A 17,946-nucleotide genomic window follows, 5' to 3' on the forward strand; every position below is an offset into this window, starting at 1 on the left:
GCATGGTCTAATTTTCTAGATGAACACTTCATGCTAGCAGACTGGTATCTGATGTGATCATTGACCCCCACTTCTTGCAAGTCTAAGGCCTGGTCTACATTTAAAATTTAGGTCAACGTAACTACATTACGTAGGGGTGTAAAAAATGCACACCCCTGGCTGAGATAGCTATACTGACCCAACTCCGGGTGTAGACACAGATAAATGGACGGAAGAATGCTTCAGTCAGTTGGGGAGGTGGAGCTCCTGCAGCATTGGAAAAACCCCTTCCAGTGCTGTAAACTGAATCTACACTACTGCAGGATTATGCAAGTATAGTTCAGCACCACAGCTGTGTCACTATAATTTGTTCAGTGGCCTAGGTTGGGAGACTGGAATTGTGAGAGAAACCTGTTAACTGGATGTCTTTGCTAAAATGCTGAACACTGAAATAGCTGCTAACTAAATAGTAGCTGTTTGGTTTCAGAGTTTTAAAAAAAACCTAATTGAAATGAATGGGGCAGTTCAGACCTCTCATAGCTACTGTTTATATGGTATGCAGACTCAGAAAAACAACACTGGATTGGTTTTCACTGACTCCATTCATGTTGTAGTTATCTAGAAACAAAAAAGCTTATATTCCACAGCAAAGAAAAGGGCAGAGATGCAACCTCTTGCCACAGAATTGTGAAATTCCTGGGACTCTGGCTATATCCTTTTAAAGCCAGAATAAGTCATTCATATAAATGGGTGGCGGTGGTGTTTAAAGTCAGTAAAGAAAAGAAAGCATAGCCATTGTGTATAACATTAACTTCACCTTTAAGTGTCCCGAGTATGGTAATTTGCTTTCTTTCTTTCCATGGCAGAACTGTTAGTTTTTAGTATTCAGGAGGAAAATCTTGACATAAAAAATTATGAAGCACTGAGGGCCAGGTTCAGTAAAATAACCATTTTCCATGTCATCTAGCTTTAAAAATATCAAAATCAGGCAGTGTTTTTACTGTGTCTGGTCCTGTGTGTTACAATATATCAATCAGATTGCATGGTTAGTTGAACATTTCTAGTGTTCCAGTCTGCCAGTAAATGTAATTTACACTTTAGCCCAAAAAAAGTTCTTCAAGAAGCTGTTTTGGAAATATAGTAATTACATGTTCAGGGTAGAATCCTGTCATAGATTTAAAACTTATAAGAAAATAAAAATAAATGAACCACACTCTTCAATGCAGAGTAGTTAAAAGTGAGGTGTTCCTAGGATTTTTACTAACATGTACAGTGTTTTACCTATTCTCCATCGTCTACATTTATAACATAAAGTTAAGTGGCAAGATTTGCCAGCAACACACAATTATCTAATTAGTAAAATCTATGGAAGAGAGTAAGGAACTGCAGAATGATCAAATAAACTGAGTGACTAGGCAACACTGTTTCTGATAAAGTTCACCATAGACAGGTATAATTAACTGCAATAAATACTTTAAACTGATTTTGCATACTGAGTTCTTAGTTAACTGCAATACCTCAGGATAGAGCTCTAGGTTATCACTATACAGGTAATGTTTTAAAAGGCAGCTAGCAGTCTAAATGACCAATGTCCATTTTACCTGAATAGATCGTGTAAATGTTGTCTATAAAGTGGAATGAGGCGCATGTGATTTTTGGTAAATAAAGTATTAAATAATATAGGATTACCAGTGCTCTATCCACTTTTCACTTTTTAAAGTTTGCAGTTATTGCATTACAACTCACTCAGTAAAATATGGTGTACACTTGAAAGTTATACTGGTATAACTGTTGAGCAGGGTATGATTTAAAAAAAACCAAAAACCTCATATAGGCATACTGGTACAAGCCCTAGAGTGGATGCAGTTATACCAGTATAGTTATTCCCTATTCCTGTGTGAAAATAACTGTGCTGGTATAAAGTTTATACCATAGGCATAGTCTGACTGCTGTATTTCAGGGCGCAGGCAGCATGCGTGCTCACTGAAGCCAGTTCCCCTTCCTCACTGGTTCTCTTCCCCTGCTTGGAATGGTACCTGCGCTGCTGGTGCTGGGGGAGGGCACAGGGCAGCTTAATGGGAGAGCCCAAACTGCTGGTGTCTGCTGTGGCAACCTGAGTGTGGGAGTTGCGGCCACTCCAGCACCAGCTGTTTCAGTGGTGCTGCCTTACTGGTGCCTTCATGTGTTGCTGTGGCCATCTTCCTGCTGGGGCTGCTGCCGCTGCCAAGGAGAGACTGCATGCTGAGCTCCTGCTCCCCCCTCCCATCCCACCCCACCCCACCTCCCTTCTTCTCCCCACCTTTGCCCTGCCCCATCCCCTTCTCTTCCCCCAGCCCTATCCCATCTCCCTTCTCCACTGCCTCTTCTTCCACCCAGCCCCCTTCCCCCTGCTCCCCTTGCCCTGTCTCTCCCCCTGCATACACACAAACACAGGCACTCACCATTGTACAGAAAACAAGATAGTGGCCATGAAGGATGCCCGTAGAAGGCAAAGACAATGGGGTCCTAGGACCTGGCGGAAGGCGGTGTCTAGCTACAGAGGCAACGACCCGGAGTGGCCACCCTCGGCAGGAGAAGCAGCTCTGTCCTGCCCTCTCGGCTCCCCACCCGGCCCTGGCTGTTGGGGAGAGAGGCCGAGTGAGCTGGATACATGCCGACAGGAGGCGCAGCATGGAAGGGCAGAGCCCCCAGTGGAGCGAGCAGGGCAGCTTAGTGCTCATGGAAATCAGAGGGTGAGGAAGGACAGTCACATGCCTCACATGCACCCCTCGTGCCTCACTTCTTTTTGGGGGGGACAATGCTTCCTTGCCCCACCAAACTACTCCCATGCTTTATACTGTTATCACTGTATCCACACTGAGTGGTACCACTTTAAGTATATTGGTATAGTTAAAGCAATACAGCTTTCTAGTGTAGGCAGGGCCTAACAGTTGCAAAGCCCCTCATGCATCCCAGGTGAGATTCTGAGTTGTGCTTCTAATAGATACAGCAGAGAACTTGTGGCCCAGAGGGAGTATGGTGCTAAAGTCGCTTCAAGACACTTTTGTACCCTCCTGATTCTGGCATTCTTCTGGGGGCTGAAGTGCCCCTACCATAACTTTAGTTCCTGGGCCTGTCTACATTATAGCAGCTTGTTTCCAACTTCCTATAAGCAACAGTGCTACCCAGAATCTCTGCACTGCTATGTGCTACACCCCAACCTCAACGCATCCCTCCTGCCTCCAGGCACATCCCTTATTCCAGGAAGTAAGAATGGGTCCTCAGAGGACAGGCTGTGGCTCTCTTCCTCATTTCATACAGTAAGGGGATATCACCAAATGAGATGACATCAAGAGAGTATGTACTGGGGTATCACCTTGAGCATGAACCAGTCACTGGAGGCTGCAGGCATTTAAAGTATAAAGAAGCTGCTTAAGTCTTCATCAGTTGTATTAATCATAGAATGTCAGGGTTGGAAGGGACCTCAGGAGATCATCTAGTCCAACCCCCTGCTCAAAGCAGGACTAATCCCCAGACAGATTTTTGCCCCAGATCCCTAAATGGCCCCCTCAAGGATTGAATTCACAACCCTAGGTTTAGCAGGCCAATGCTCAAACCACTGAGCCATCCCTCCCCCCCATATTGATATGCATAAAGTACTCAGCTGCTGTCATATGCCTGCATACTGTACAAGTTTTTGTTCTCCATAAATATTGCCTTTTTTTGATGGGTTTCCCAGAAAGGATGGTGGGAGGAAATCCATCCACTGACAGCATCTGAGACTGCCAGATGTTTCACAATGAAGTCTACAAAGCAATTGAGCATAGGTCCCGGATGCTGGGCACTAAGGCTTACCCCAAGATTTAGCAATAGGGTTGGGTGCAAGCCCCAAAATGTTTTCACTATGTTCTCCATAACTGAAATAAGTCTGGAATCTTCCTCTAAAAGCAGGAAGTACCAGGGTGACTCGTTTACAATTCATAATTGTCAGAGATATAGCTATTTTTAAAAAAAATATAACTATTCCTTCATCTGCCTCCAGAGTCTTGTGTTTCTCATTAACAGCTGGGATTTACAATGTTGAAAATAGTACTTATATTACTAAGGGCAGGTCTATGCTGTGGGGTTAAGTTGACCTTAGTTATGCAACTGCAGTTACATGAATAATGTTGCTGGAGTTGACATAGCTTAGGTTGACTTACTGCGGTGTCTACGCCACGCTGGGTCGACAGGAGAAACTCTCCCATTGACATACCTTATGCTGCTTGTTCCGGTGGAGTTTTAAATATTTCTGCAGTAAAACATGCAAGTTTACTGTTTGTTTGTTTAACCTATGTATTTTTCTCAAACTAAGATATAAACATATAACATTTTGTGTTGCTGCATATTTTGTAAGCTCATGTAATGAAAATACATTTTAATAGTTCAAATATAAGAATGGATTAAGGTCATAGCAAGAACCTTAACAGTAAATTTCCAGATTTTTGTTCACTTGTTTTGCAATTAATGCTCAGATTTAATGAGGTACATAGAATGTGGGGGCGGGGCTGGTGCATATGGGGGCATGCACGTGTGTTGAATAAAATAATAGGGTGCAGTTAGATTATCTGAGTGTCTTGGGTGACACCCAAACAATCAAACAATTGATGTTTTGTCAGATGAATTTGGCCTTTATACAAAGTTTTAATTTTGGTAATGAAAATAAATTTAATGTAACCTAGAGTTGAGAAGGTTTGTGTTTGTTTAAACTGTGCAAAAATCCAAAGAGTGGCCAGTAAAACAGATAAATCTGCTAAAGTATAATCCACAATGTGTAGGTTCCTGCCTTCAGATAGCAAAAAATTCATCGCAGTAGCTCTGAAACTGATGGAACAGAAAATGTTTTTCAGAAAAGTACAGCTACATATTATACTGTTACATGGCATCTCCAAAAATCTGTATTTGAGGCAGTGGGTATTGTTTTTTGTGTTAAACTTGTCAGGACAGTATTTTAAGACGAGAGAGCCAGACTTTTTTTGTGTTGAACAAGTCCTGATGCTTTTTTGGTGTCTAAATTGATTATAGAGGTCACTGTAAATATATACACAGTATACTTGAGAAATAAAAATCTCTCTTTTAGTTTAAAAATAGTCTTTCGCAGATTTCACTTTTGTTTTCTGTACTTTGGAGGAAGTTGGATGTTTCACTGATCACCAGAGTTGAAACAAGATGAACATATGAGGGGCTTTGCTCTAAACTCCATGGTTTTGACACTTCTCAAAGACAAGCTTTTGTTATGTTCTCGCAGTGGATGCTGGCATAATATATCTGAGATACTAATAATTTTGCTGTAGAGGATTTCATTTTACTCCTGTTTTTTTGACTGACGTAAAACAAAAGAACAAATAAATTTCTGAGCTTCACAGGGAACAATTTTGAGAAGAGACACAAAGAAATAGTGCTTGTGGATTTTCAGTGGTGTGGTGGTGTTTCTCTTGGAAATTTCTATAAAGAAAGACCATTCTCTTAGTCTCTACAGTGAGGATTATAAAGTAAATTACTAGGGGATAGTATTTAATCCAGCAAATAATTGTTTTTAAAATGTTCTAATTGTTTGTCAAAATTTTAATTTAAAATTACAGCCCTGAACTAAAAAGATGAATATAAAAATCAAAAGGAGAATATTTGATTTACTGCTACTTTACAGAATATTTGTTGTGTTCAGGGAAAATAGTGTGAAGTTTGTAAGAAAATAGTTAGACTTCTGCATGTGTGTGTATGTTGAAACAACAGGGCATCACTACTTTGACAAGTAATGTTGATTCTGCTAAAATGTTAGTCCAAGCTAACTGATATGCCAGCCGTATTTCACCACGAATAATCCCATCCACTCCTTCTGCATCTTCATTTTTATTTTGCCTATTCATTTTTATTTATAACATGTAGCATGATGATTTGTTTCCTTTTGGGTTTTTACTCTTGGTAAGAAGAGAGGAAAATTAAAGTATCTTTTAGTATTAGTTTTGTTTATAACTGCATGACCTGTCTGTATCAGTAATGCTGGTTTATTTGTATCTGTGCAAAAGGTCTGGAGAAACCTTATCCTTTTCAGCACAAATGAACTTGTGACCTGCTCAGAGTTATTATTCATTTTTACTCTTTAATAAGGTCTTCCCTTCTAAATTCCTGAGAATCCTATCAGCAGGCTCTCATCTCTAATATTCTGACTTCAAAGGAACCTTTTTGTTTTATCTGGGGATGAGTGGTTCTGGTACCAGCTACTGTGTGAGACTTTTATTCACGAAGATTATTAGATTTCCAGATCAAGAATGTAATCTGTCCACTAAACGTGTGTGTGCGCGCATATATATTAAATTGCACGCAAACTATGTTAAAAGAATGTTAAAGTTGCAAAGTCTAGCACTCAAAAGGTAGAAAATACCAGAATTAAAGTTCCCCATTCAACTGCAATTTTGCCCTCTTGTGCATTTGCTTGGTGATGCAGTATTTAATTACATGATTATGTAATATTTTTTTCCATAGGCCTCCTGCCTCATTCAGTGCACAGGTTGGATAAAGCTCGTTGGATAACCCATGTTTTGTATTGTTCCCAAGGTTCAGTGTCACAGGCCTTATTTAAACCCAGCACATTGTTTAAACCCTGCTGTAAAGACAGAATTAATAATTTCCTCCTCTGCTTTTCTGTAGTATCTTCATAAAGACTGACTAATTTATTCTCACAACACCCTTGTGAAGAGAACGGGTATTTACTCTTCCATTTTGCAGATGGGCAGAGATTAAGGCCAAAATTGGAGAAGTGTCCAGTAACTTTGGATGCCCAATTTTAGATAGTTAGAACCTAATGTTTTCTGAGTACTTTGAACATATAAAGTGCTATAAAATGCTAAGTACAGCCTCCCAGTGATTTCAGTTGCCGCAGTGAACATACAGCCCCATGGTCTCAAGTTGGGCACCCATAAAATGAGGAAGATGGACTACCTCTGAAAAGTTTAAGTGACTGGCACAGGATCACAAAGGCAGCTTTGTGTATCTGTAATTTTGTTTGACTGTCATTTGCCATTCAGACACTGTTTCCTCTCTCAAAGGATGAGTTCTTTGAAGTACTTAGGTCCCTACTGTGAAATCACATGATCTGTCACTTCTCCTTTCCAATTCCTTCTTTCATCATTTGGTCTGTCTTCTCATATACAATTAAGACTGGTGTCATAGACAAATGGAGAAGTCTTGCACTGTATGGTCTATCACACCAACCAGTAACCGTCAGTACTTGACTCTGCTTTTTAAAAAAAAAAAAAAAAAAGGTGCATTTCTGTCAGATACACTATTCTAATAATGTATTCTACAGCAGGGACCTACTGCATTTAAAAAAAATTATAAAAATTCCATTATATTGGAGAGACATGGTTGATGAGGTACTTTTTTTTTATTGGACCAGTTTATGTTGGTGGAAGAGACAAGCTTTCAAGCTACACAAATCTCTTCTTCGGGTACTTGGATTATCACAACTAAATATAAGGTGGAACAGATTATTTAGAATAAATGGCTAATTTATATTGTAAGAGACCATTCAAGTTGAAATGGCCCATTAACACCTCTCCAGTCATAGGAGAAAAAAGGTGGGCTAGTAGGTTACAGATTGTTGTAATAAGCCATAGATTCTGTGTCTTTATTAAGACCATGATTTTTAGTGTCTTTTGAAGATGTTATGCAGGTTTCCTTTGAGAATGAGGACTGATAGGTCAGATATGGAGTGATATGCAGTGTTTGTCTTAGGATTTCAGAGAGGCAAGATGAGTGAAGTAACATCCAAAAGTTAGTCCAGTAAAAGATACTACCTCACCTACTTTGTCTCTCTAGATAAGGAGTGATAAGGAGTGATTGTTTTGTGGAAAGTGTTCACTCCCAAGTGATAATGGTGTTTTTGTCTTTTATCATTTTTCTCTGTGAGTTCATTCACGAGAGTAGTGATTATCTGTTTTCACCCACGTTGTTGAGGCATTTAGTGCACTGAATGAAATACACCACATTGATAGGCAAGTGTAAGACCTGTGGATCTTGAAAGGTGTGTTGAGGGGGGAATTGGGGGGATTGATCATTGTAGCAGTGGAGATATGTCTGCAGGTTTTGCATCTGTTATGACAGTGTCTGGTGCAGCTTTGACTTGGTGGGTCTTGGTGCGTGTGAAGCTTGCTTCTGGTGATGAGTTTGGCAAGGCTCGGGGTGTTTGAAGGCCAGAAAAGGTGGGTAAGGAAAGACTTCTTTCAGGATGTAGTCCCCATTGAGTATGGTTTGTAATTGTTTAATGATACCCCATATGGGTTCCAGGATGGGGTGGTAGGTAGCAACTAGGGGTGTGTGGTTGGAGGGTTGTTTTTTTTCTGTATTGAACCATGTTTTCTCAGGGTATTTGGGTAGCTTGTTCCATGATGCTATCTGTTTATCTGTGAAGGGTCCTTGTGTGATGAAGACCGTTTTAAGTGTGTTACGGTGTGTATCCTGGGCCTCTCAGTCTTCATGCGCAAAGGATCAGAAGAAGAATTCTGTGTAAGCTCCAAAGCTTGCCTGTCACCAGTGAAGTTGGTCTATTAAAAGATACAACCTCACCCACCTTGTCTCTCTTAATACCCTAGAACCAACTCAGATACAACAACACTGAATATAAGAAATTGACAACTTATATTTTCATTTTCCAAAATGAGAGAAATGCGAAAGTGAACATAAAGTATAAATAATAAAAAATATTATTGTGTAATTAATATTTAAATTATTAAAACAAAGTATTTTTAAAATCTATGATACTGGTTGCAATGTCTAAGCAAATTTGTTCTTAAACTAACTGATTTTGAACCTCTTTAAGAAATAGAGAATGTTTATTGCTTGTCTTCATAGAAAAGCTTTTAATGGTTTCCAGTTAAAAATGCAAGCAGTAATCAGTAATCAATTTTAATATAAATAAGATTAGAATTAATAGCCAAACAGTAGTGCAATTTCTTATTTACACAACAATACATATAGATTCTGTATCCTGTTTTCACTATATTCTCCTTGTTCTAAAAAGTGGACAAATGTTTTCTTTAATTTTTGGTGTATTAAAACACTCCCACCCCCTCTGTGTGTGTGTGTGTGTGTGTGTATATACACACACACACACAAGCTGGATCTGGAAGCCATTACCGCAAACATGGAATCTCACAATATATTTGTACATGTTCTTAACTGCATTTTGTAGTCAAATAAGCAACAAAGACTGTTTTGGAGGGAAGCGATACTGAGTGCTTGATGGTGAGCAGGAACTCAAAGGGAAAGAGACAGCAGATGAGGGAGGGAGCAGAGGAAGGGCATGTGTGTGTAATTTTTTTGTAAACCACATATTTAAAGCATAATCAATACGTTGTGGATTTTTTGTACTGCCAGGCCTGCAATCTGAGTCTGGGATCTTGGGACTTGAAATCTAGCTTGATATTTTTCTGGTTTATACACCACTATTATAAAGGTTCTGCCATAAGGGTCCATGTCTCTCTCTCACACAGAAAAAGGGAGATGACCAGCTTGTGCAGCAGTTTCAGTTTGAATTCCAGAGAGATGTTCTTATTCCTCCAGATTGGCTTTAGCTTTGCCACTGTTGCTGTTGTTTGCACAGTTCTTGCCAGAATTACGGCAGAACTTACAGAAAAGTTCCCTTATGGTGGAACCTGAATGGAAAATACAGGTAGTAGAGATGAGATACTTTTGTAAAATCCTGGGCATCTCCTACTTCGATCACGTCACTAATGAAGAGGTCCACAACATCATCACCCAATGCACTGGGTAATATGAAGACCTCCTGAAGATCACAAAGAAGAGCAAGCTGAAGTGGTACGGCCATGTAACAAGATCATCTGACCTATCCAAGATCATCCTCCGAGGGACAGTACAGGGGAAGAGAAGAGGAGGTAGACAGAAGAAGAGATGGATTGACAGCATAAAAGAGTGGACAGGAATGGACTTTGCGGAGACTCAAGCACTGACACACAATCACCAGGGTGGAGACAATTGACTGATTGCTTATCAGTGATGGTGTCCCAACGACCAGTGCAGTTATGAGAGTGATGGTGATGATGATTATAAAGGTTCTCTGAAGAAATTCTTCTCTCTGGTATATGTGCAAACCCACTATCTTCAGCAAACCTAACGATAGTCCCTTTTTGCAATATAACCACATTTAAGAAAGTGTCAAAATTTTCATTGTGTGTGTCATTTTGGGCATTGTTGATTTAATTATTTTAAATTTGCATAACTTTTTCACTTAAATTGTGTTCTGGTGCCTCTTGAATGAAATCCTGACCCCATTGCAGCCAATGGGAATTTTGCCATTGATTTCAGTTTAACCAGGATTTCAAACCTGGACCTTTTTTTCTGCAAGTTATCTGAACTAACAGCAGATGTTGCATAATTTTTATTGCATTGTCTGTGATATTGTATAAAGTTGGTATTAAATTTATGTAATAGGCTAGAGCAGTGGCTCTCAACCTTTCCAGACTGCTGTCCCCCTTTCAGGAGTCTGATTTGTCTTGCGTACCCCAAGTTTCACCTCCCTTTAAAACTACTTGGTTACAAAATCAGACATAAAATTACAGAAGTGTCACAGCACACTAGTACTAAAAAATTGCTTACTTTCTCATTTTTAACTATATTATAAAATAAATAAATTGGAATATAAAAATTGTTCTTACATTTCAGTGTATAGTATATAGAGTAGTATAAACAAGTCATTGTCTGTATGAAATTTTATTTTGTACTGACTTTGTTAATGCTTTTTATGTACCCCTGGGCTAGAGCACAAATGAGTTTCAATCAAAATGCTTGAAAAAAATAGATTTTTGCATGTAAGCGTTTCTAAAGTGTCCATTACATGGATATTATATTTGAAAGAGATGATATTGTATTGCAGTTAAGTGGCTACTCTTTTACACATTAACAATGAATATACATTCAGTTAATGCTAAACATGTTAGATGCTATGTTTTTGTATTTACAGTGGGTTTGTATTGTCTCCTGTGAATTAGCGTGGTGAAGGAAGAAAGAGGAGTGCAGGGGGAAAAAAACTTTTAATTTCAACAAGAAATCTAAAGATCCTCTGTTTATAATTTCTTTTAAATTGCTACTTAATATCGGTTTTTTTCTCCATGATCCTCAAACTTCTTCATTGAGAAACCTCATAGGCAAGCTGTGTTCCAGCTAGAAGTGTACTCTGTGATTACCAGTTGATTATCCATTATTTGTCTTGTTCATTCACATTGTTAAATGCCTTTATTTTGTCCATCCTTAAATGATGAGCCTTGATGAAGAGTCAGTGTCATCCTAATTAAACCACACAATTTACCTAATTTAAGACTAGACTGGACAAACGGAGACCTGTAGTGGAGGATTATCTGTGGGCTAGTATTGAGATCAGGTACATTTTGTGTGCACTTTACTGTTCTCTATTTTGCTTAAATTTAGTTTTTTATATATATTAGGATATGTCAGAATATTGTACGTATGCTTGATGCAGTTTTTTGGTTAGACATTTGTATAAATCATCTCTTTGGTTATGATCATTCTTGTATAAATTAAATATTTTAGATTTATCTGTGTAAGACCAGCTTTTGAAGTGAGACAAATAACATTCATTATTAATTATTTATGTAATAGTAGGCAGGTGTGCACAGCATTTTACAGTAAATCCATTGTCTCAGAAACAGAACTATGGCTGCAAATGGTCATTCAACGAACACAACTGCTATGGATGGGCTCCTACATGAAGATTTCCAGAACAAACTATAGAAAACATCTAAAACAATATGTCCCTCATTCCATCTTACAGATTTCTTCCTATTTCTCTGGGTCTCTTACCCCCATAGGTCAGTAACCACTATCAAACCCTTGTCAACCTTGTGGGTGTTACTGTGTGATTTCATCCCATGGTCCCTGTCTGAGGCAAGAATAAGACCAGAAGTTGATAACCCCCATAAGACTCCCAGCCTTTTTATACAACCCTATTATAAGCCTCCTCCCACTGATGCTAGGATGGGACCTCATATGGTTCAGGCAATACCATTCCTAGGGTGATGGACAAAGTTTAAGTAAAGAGTAGGAAGAATGTTTCTTTATTCTAAAAATTCAAATATCAGACTAATCTCCCCTCACACTTCCTGTCAGTTTCATTGCTCAATCCATGTAATGGATTCATCCCAAAAGACAAAGAAACCACCTTCCCCGCAGTACCTCTGAGCAAAAAAACCAACCCTGTTAATTCCAAATTCCTGGCTAGCTTTCTGCAAGTACATCTATATTTCTCAGACACTTTATTTAATTATACCATAAAAACTACCCATGTGTAGTTTGGTTTCTTTTGTTCAATTTTTGTTCTTGTAATTTAACTAAGAGAGATTGTGTCTGAAACCTTAGCACATTTATGTGACGATACTGGAGCGCCAAGTTATTACCTTTGATCTATTGTCTGCTCTCTTCACTTTCCTTATCTTTGGTTTCTCCAAGGACTGGAATTAATCAATGTGTATAGTTCAAGCATACAGTGTAATCCCTTTTTCATTTTGTGTAAGCAAAATCATAGTGCACAGTTCACTGTAAGAAATATAAAGGTTCGTCAAGCAACAATTCATGTTTCCAACTTTGCTAACAGTTCAAATGTTCATAAGCAGGTTTTTTTAAATTCTAGAAATTCATCTTTTATCTGTAAATTTCATTTTCACTGTGGATGGAAAGAATTCTTCTGTTATAGGTAGCTATGTTTGGAAAAAAGGTTTTTGTCCTAAAGTATGTCCAGTTAAGATTTTTACTTATTCCTTCTTCACATTTGTGTACTCTCTTCAGTATCAGCTGTATGATTGTGGTCTTGTGATGAGGATTTTCTAAAGAGATTGTACAGACTCTTCTTAAATGTTTTATCTAATAAAAGATTTACAACAGGATCTAAACTACTTTTAGCAGCTGCAAGACAAATAAGAAAGTTTTTTGCTTCCACTAAATAATTCATCATCTGGCAGTCTTCACTACCAAGCAGCGCATAAAAAACTGGCCTTAAAATATGATATGGAAGATAGCAGACAGTTAATATAAGCAGGATGACAAAAATGTTTCTTTTGACTGTACTGTAAATTAGATGCTTCTTTCCAATGCAAGTATTTTTCTGCATTTTACTCAGGTGATTGACAAGGGAATAGTATGAAAATAATACTGTTATAAAAAATAAAAAAAACCATGCAGTAGCAATAAGAACTGTGATCTTTGCAGTGAGTTTGCCATTTTCTGCTTTCCAGTGGTAGCATCGGTCAACTTGTTCTTGATCAGGCTGTAGATATAAATCATACACTATCACTGGTACAGTTATGCCCAGTACAATGATCCATATACTGATGCACAAGTATTTAGCAAATTTTGGCTGACGAAACTTTTCCAGTAGGGATTTATAGAAGTAGTTTTCGTTAACTGTTGGAGAATATTGCGTGTGGTCATTATTTTTCATCAGTGTTGAATACTGACTTAAAGCAGTCCAACATAAAATTGTAATGCTGACATACATACTAGTGTGTATAACCAGAGTTCCAAAGTAGTTTACTATTTTACATAGCATGGAATCATTCTCCCACTGATAGCCATCTGCAAAGTAGGCAGCGAGAAAAGGCATTGATATGCATACAAATAAATTTGCAATAACAAGATTCGTCAGGTAGATGTTCTGTGTTCTTTTTTTAGATATGTGCTTTGAAAATATCCACCCAGAAATAATGTTTCCAAAACTGCCTGTAGTAAATAGGAAGGAATAGATGATTGGCAGAGCTACTGTAGAAACCGATGATGGTTGAAGAAGACATGTTGAATTTTTCATTAGTCCCATTCAAGTTTTTCTTGAATAAATGCACACTGAGCTGAAAAACAATTGCAGGAGTTATTTTCTTCTGTAATCTGTATTTAATGGCTGTCATATTTACTAATTTCATAATTTTGCTAACAATTCCTTTTCCTTCCCTCAGGCGCTTGAATATTTATACCTAGCAGTTAGCCTCCTGGAAGTTGTCATCTTGACACAGCACGATGGTAGAATTGCAGTTTCTTTTTGAGCTGACATGAAATTTTTGCACACGGATTCAGGGATACTACAAAAGTCGTATAAAACTAAATATCTATGGTCTTAGATCATAAATCCTGAGTCCAATAACATAGCACATAGAGACTCAGGAAACCTGGAGAATTCATCCAAATTTTGACAGTGATTCATGATTGTGGACTACACTTCAATCTCTCCATACCTCAATGTCCTGAATTATAACATGACAATACTTTGCTTCTAGAGCATTTTGATATTGTCAAATCAAAGATGCTAAATACACGTAAAGTAGTATTTTGATTGCAGAAATGCGGCATAGCACTCCCTGGCCTCTACTCAAATATGTACTGGAGATGTACTATGACGCTAAAATGCTGGCCACGAGGATTTAGTTTACGGTGAAAGAAAAACTTCCAGTATTCTTTACCACTCTGTTCTGAGCCCTGGTCATTGCAGCTATAGCTATCCCATTCAGTCTGGTCTGATTATGAAATATTTTCAAACTTGATCAGATTTTTCAGCAGTCATTCCACAAGTTTAAATTTTGGCCAGTTTAATTTAGTTTTTGTTTTGTGTTTACAGGCTGTAGATAAGGAATCAAATGCATATGAGCAGTGTTAAAGTACTCAACAGTAACAGCATGTCTTTCTGCGATTTAAATTGGTGTTTCAGCTTGCTAGTGTGGAGGGAAGAGGAAAGAGTTGGAGATCGCTATGTTCTCCTTCATGCACATCTTACTTGTTAATGAACTAGATCCCTAATGAGATTTTATTTAATTTATAAATTCATGGAAAAACTTCATACACATTCCAAAGTTATAAAATAAAATATTTGTATTTTAAAACTGTTATACAAATGAGTTATTAACTACAGTGTGGAGAAGATTTTGTATAAACATGAAAAGGTACAAAAGGAAGATAGAGAGAGCCAGATGTACTATGTCAGAAAAATAAAAAGGTTCAAAAGGCTTGTTTAAAAATGATGCCGTGCAAAACCCCTTACAGCCCTGGTAACTCTCAAATGAAACTAACTTTTACGTAACTGTTCCTATTTACTATCTGGATTTTTAAGGAAACTGAGCTAAATTCTGCTGTTAAAGTGAAATAAATCCAGAATAACTATTGAAGTCATTAACCCACGGTCTAATGTCCAATTCTGATATTTTTTTGTATGTTCAGATGAAAAAAAATAAGGAGTTAACAATTAAACTTACCGATGAAAACTGCAAGCACCTTCCAATTCAAAGACCATTTGTTTCTGTTTGGAGCATTTCCTTTTCAGTCCAACCCACTGTCTGAAACTGCTTTCTACTTGTTTGTGAAGGGAAAGGGTTGTTTCTTAAACTCAGAAAAGAGGATCTATGTGCATTTCTTACTTATCAGTTCTCAGAATTTGTTGTAGAGGTCTGCTTTGTTGAGGTTAAGACCAGCTGTCTGTTTAAAGCTTGAGATTTCTAAGTGCTTTAAAATATCCATAGTTACTCAGATTGCCTTGAAATTAAGTGAGCCTCTAGGGGAAAGGAGTAGAGTTAGTAATCCATATCTGGGGTCATTTGACCAAGGGATTCCTGAGATAATCCTTGTTTTTCACCATCCAGTGGGGAGCAGAGAACAGGCATGTTGGGAGCATGCACCAAGAAGAAGACTGGCGTGAGCAGTTGTGAAACGGTCATGCTTGACTCATATTGCAACTTTTCTTAAGGTTGACATATTCTAACCACATATTTTTTTTCCCAGACTTGAGTATCAAACTATGGCTTTGATCCTGACACAAAAGTCTCCCTCACTTGAGGGTTATACCCAGAGAGTGCATGGCAAGCACTGCTCCTTTGGGTGGTTCAGTACATTTGCCAAAGTGTTTAGTTGTCATTTTAGGCTCATGCCTAGCAATCACAAGGTAAACTGATAACTGTGAACGTGCATGGACAGGGGAGCCAAGAGGATTTGTAGCCTCAAAAATCTGGATAATGCAAGGGGATAAGCAATAAGCTTTTGATCCTGGCCCCCCACACTCCATAGCTAGTGTCAAGTCCTACCTAGGGAAGAAATCTAGAAAATGTTTGAAAATATGTTACTAAAATCTGTCTCTGCAAGGGGTGGAGGTTAATTTTGGGGGAACGTAATCAATGTTTTGAAAGGGAGAGATTAGACATCCAGATGCTTTCTGGGAAGGGAAAGGGAGAATGGGGGAGAGGTTTGGGGGTTACAGCAATGAGAGGGGATAAATGAGGATGGGGGGAGGGGAGAAGGTCTGGTTTAAGGGGGTTGGGGCTAGGTGGAATGGGAAGACAGGGACACTTGAAAGGAGATCAGGTGAGTGGCAGGAGAGCTGTGAGGAGAATAGGGGCAGGGATAGCTGTCAACCCAACATTCTCCCGCGTGTGTGTGTGTGTGTAATATATACGCCAGTATCTAGGGGGCTGCCTCTCTTGGGGGATTCTGAACCCCTCTCCCTACCTTCATGTGTGTTGGGATCTGGGGAGACTCTGCCTCTCAACCATAGTCTGCCAACCATCGGATGGACCAGGTCTGAGGTGGGGAGCTTGCCCTTCTGGGGAAGTCTGAGCCCTTCTCCCTACCCCTCATGTGAGCTAGGATCTGGGGAAGCCCTGCCCCTCTGAGTTGAAGGAGCTGAGAACAGGTGTTCTGGGAGCACGTACCAAAAGCATACTGCTGAGAAGCAGATTAAAATGTGCATGCCTGCCACATACCACAGGCTCTCTAGCACTGGGGAGGGGGATCAAAACATCCACTGACATGAATGGAGCAGTTCACTTGTCTCAGAGCCATTGTTTCAGGCTGTGTTCATCTCCATGAGTGGTTTTCCTCCCTTCTGAGGCCGTTTCATTGAATGAATGGGCCACTTAACACTATCTGAGCCTCTTTTGCTACTGATGGATGTGTAGAGCCCCTTCCCTCCATCATTCCAAAAATGTCCCCATTTCAGCATTATTCTGTGCTGGGGATTTGGATATAGGAAAGCAGTTGCTGATTAATTTCATACAATAGTATAACAGAGCCCTTCCTGCTTAAAGGATGACCCTTCTAAGTCCTCTAAAATCTAGATGCTTGCTTTTATATCTTCCAAGATGTTTATTTTTGGATTGGCTCTCCCTATATTAGACTATAGGGCAGGGTTACAGATCCAAATTGGGTCATTTGTGCAAGGGGTCCTGAGATACAACCCACGGGGGAAAAAACAGGTTTCATAAAGTTCAGTTACTAGCAACTTTGAAGTTTGAAACCTACCTTGAACAGAAATCTGAGAATGAACTGTAAATATTTGGAGAAAATCTGCCTTGGTTTAGAATTTTTTGGTTCTTTTATATATCTGTTTTGGAGAAATATAATCTGAGCACAGCAGATAATTCAGAAGGCACTAAACTAATTTTGAAAAACAAATTACACATATGAATGTGTCCTCGGAGGCAAGGGGTGACTAGGGCTAGAAGAGTACATGGGAATAGGGTTGAGAGTTTGGATATGCAATGAGAGATGGAGGTCTGAGGAGGAAGATAAGTGGCAATAGGTGGTGGGGGAAGGAAGAGCGATGAGGGCTCAAGTGAGGGGATAGGAATTAGAGGGAGTGGAGGGGAAAGAATAGGATGGATTGGCCAAGAGCCAGATTCCAAAGAAACGTTTTTCAAACTGCAAGTGCTCCTGTTCAACAAACTCATACAATGCTGTACATTAATAATATACCCCTTTGCTTATATTTTTAGTGCATTAAATGAAAAATAAAATCAAACCACTGTATAACCTAAAAATAACTTCCAAGAAAGATGTAATAAATTACATCTGAGACTTTGAGAAAGTACGTAGCTAAAATGTCAATTAAGTGCAAATATTAGTATTAAAATACAAAGAGTATTGGTGTTGGTTTTGTCAAATAAAATTATT

General features: G+C 38.8%; 2 protein-coding genes across 13 annotated transcripts in view; one reads left to right on the top strand and one right to left on the bottom strand.

The window, feature by feature from the left end:
- The window catches only part of CASK (calcium/calmodulin dependent serine protein kinase), a 442,447-nt gene that overhangs the window by 234,024 nt on the left and 190,477 nt on the right, over positions 1-17,946 (top strand). The window lies entirely within an intron of this gene.
- Positions 11,883-13,837, bottom strand: GPR82 (G protein-coupled receptor 82). Its single transcript, XM_032806608.1, has one exon. The coding sequence runs from the start codon at positions 13,835-13,837 to the stop codon at positions 12,791-12,793; it is 1,047 nt and encodes a 348-aa protein (XP_032662499.1). The 3' UTR covers positions 11,883-12,790.

The sequence above is a fragment of the Chelonoidis abingdonii genome, chromosome 1 (assembly GCF_003597395.2).
Source record: "Chelonoidis abingdonii isolate Lonesome George chromosome 1, CheloAbing_2.0, whole genome shotgun sequence".
NCBI classification, from domain to species: Eukaryota; Metazoa; Chordata; order Testudines; family Testudinidae; genus Chelonoidis; species Chelonoidis abingdonii.

Excerpts from the sequence above, each read along its gene's own strand:
- GPR82 (XM_032806608.1), bottom strand. The coding sequence starts at position 13,837 with ATGGGACTAATGAAAAATTCAACATGTCTTCTTCAACCATCATCGGTT.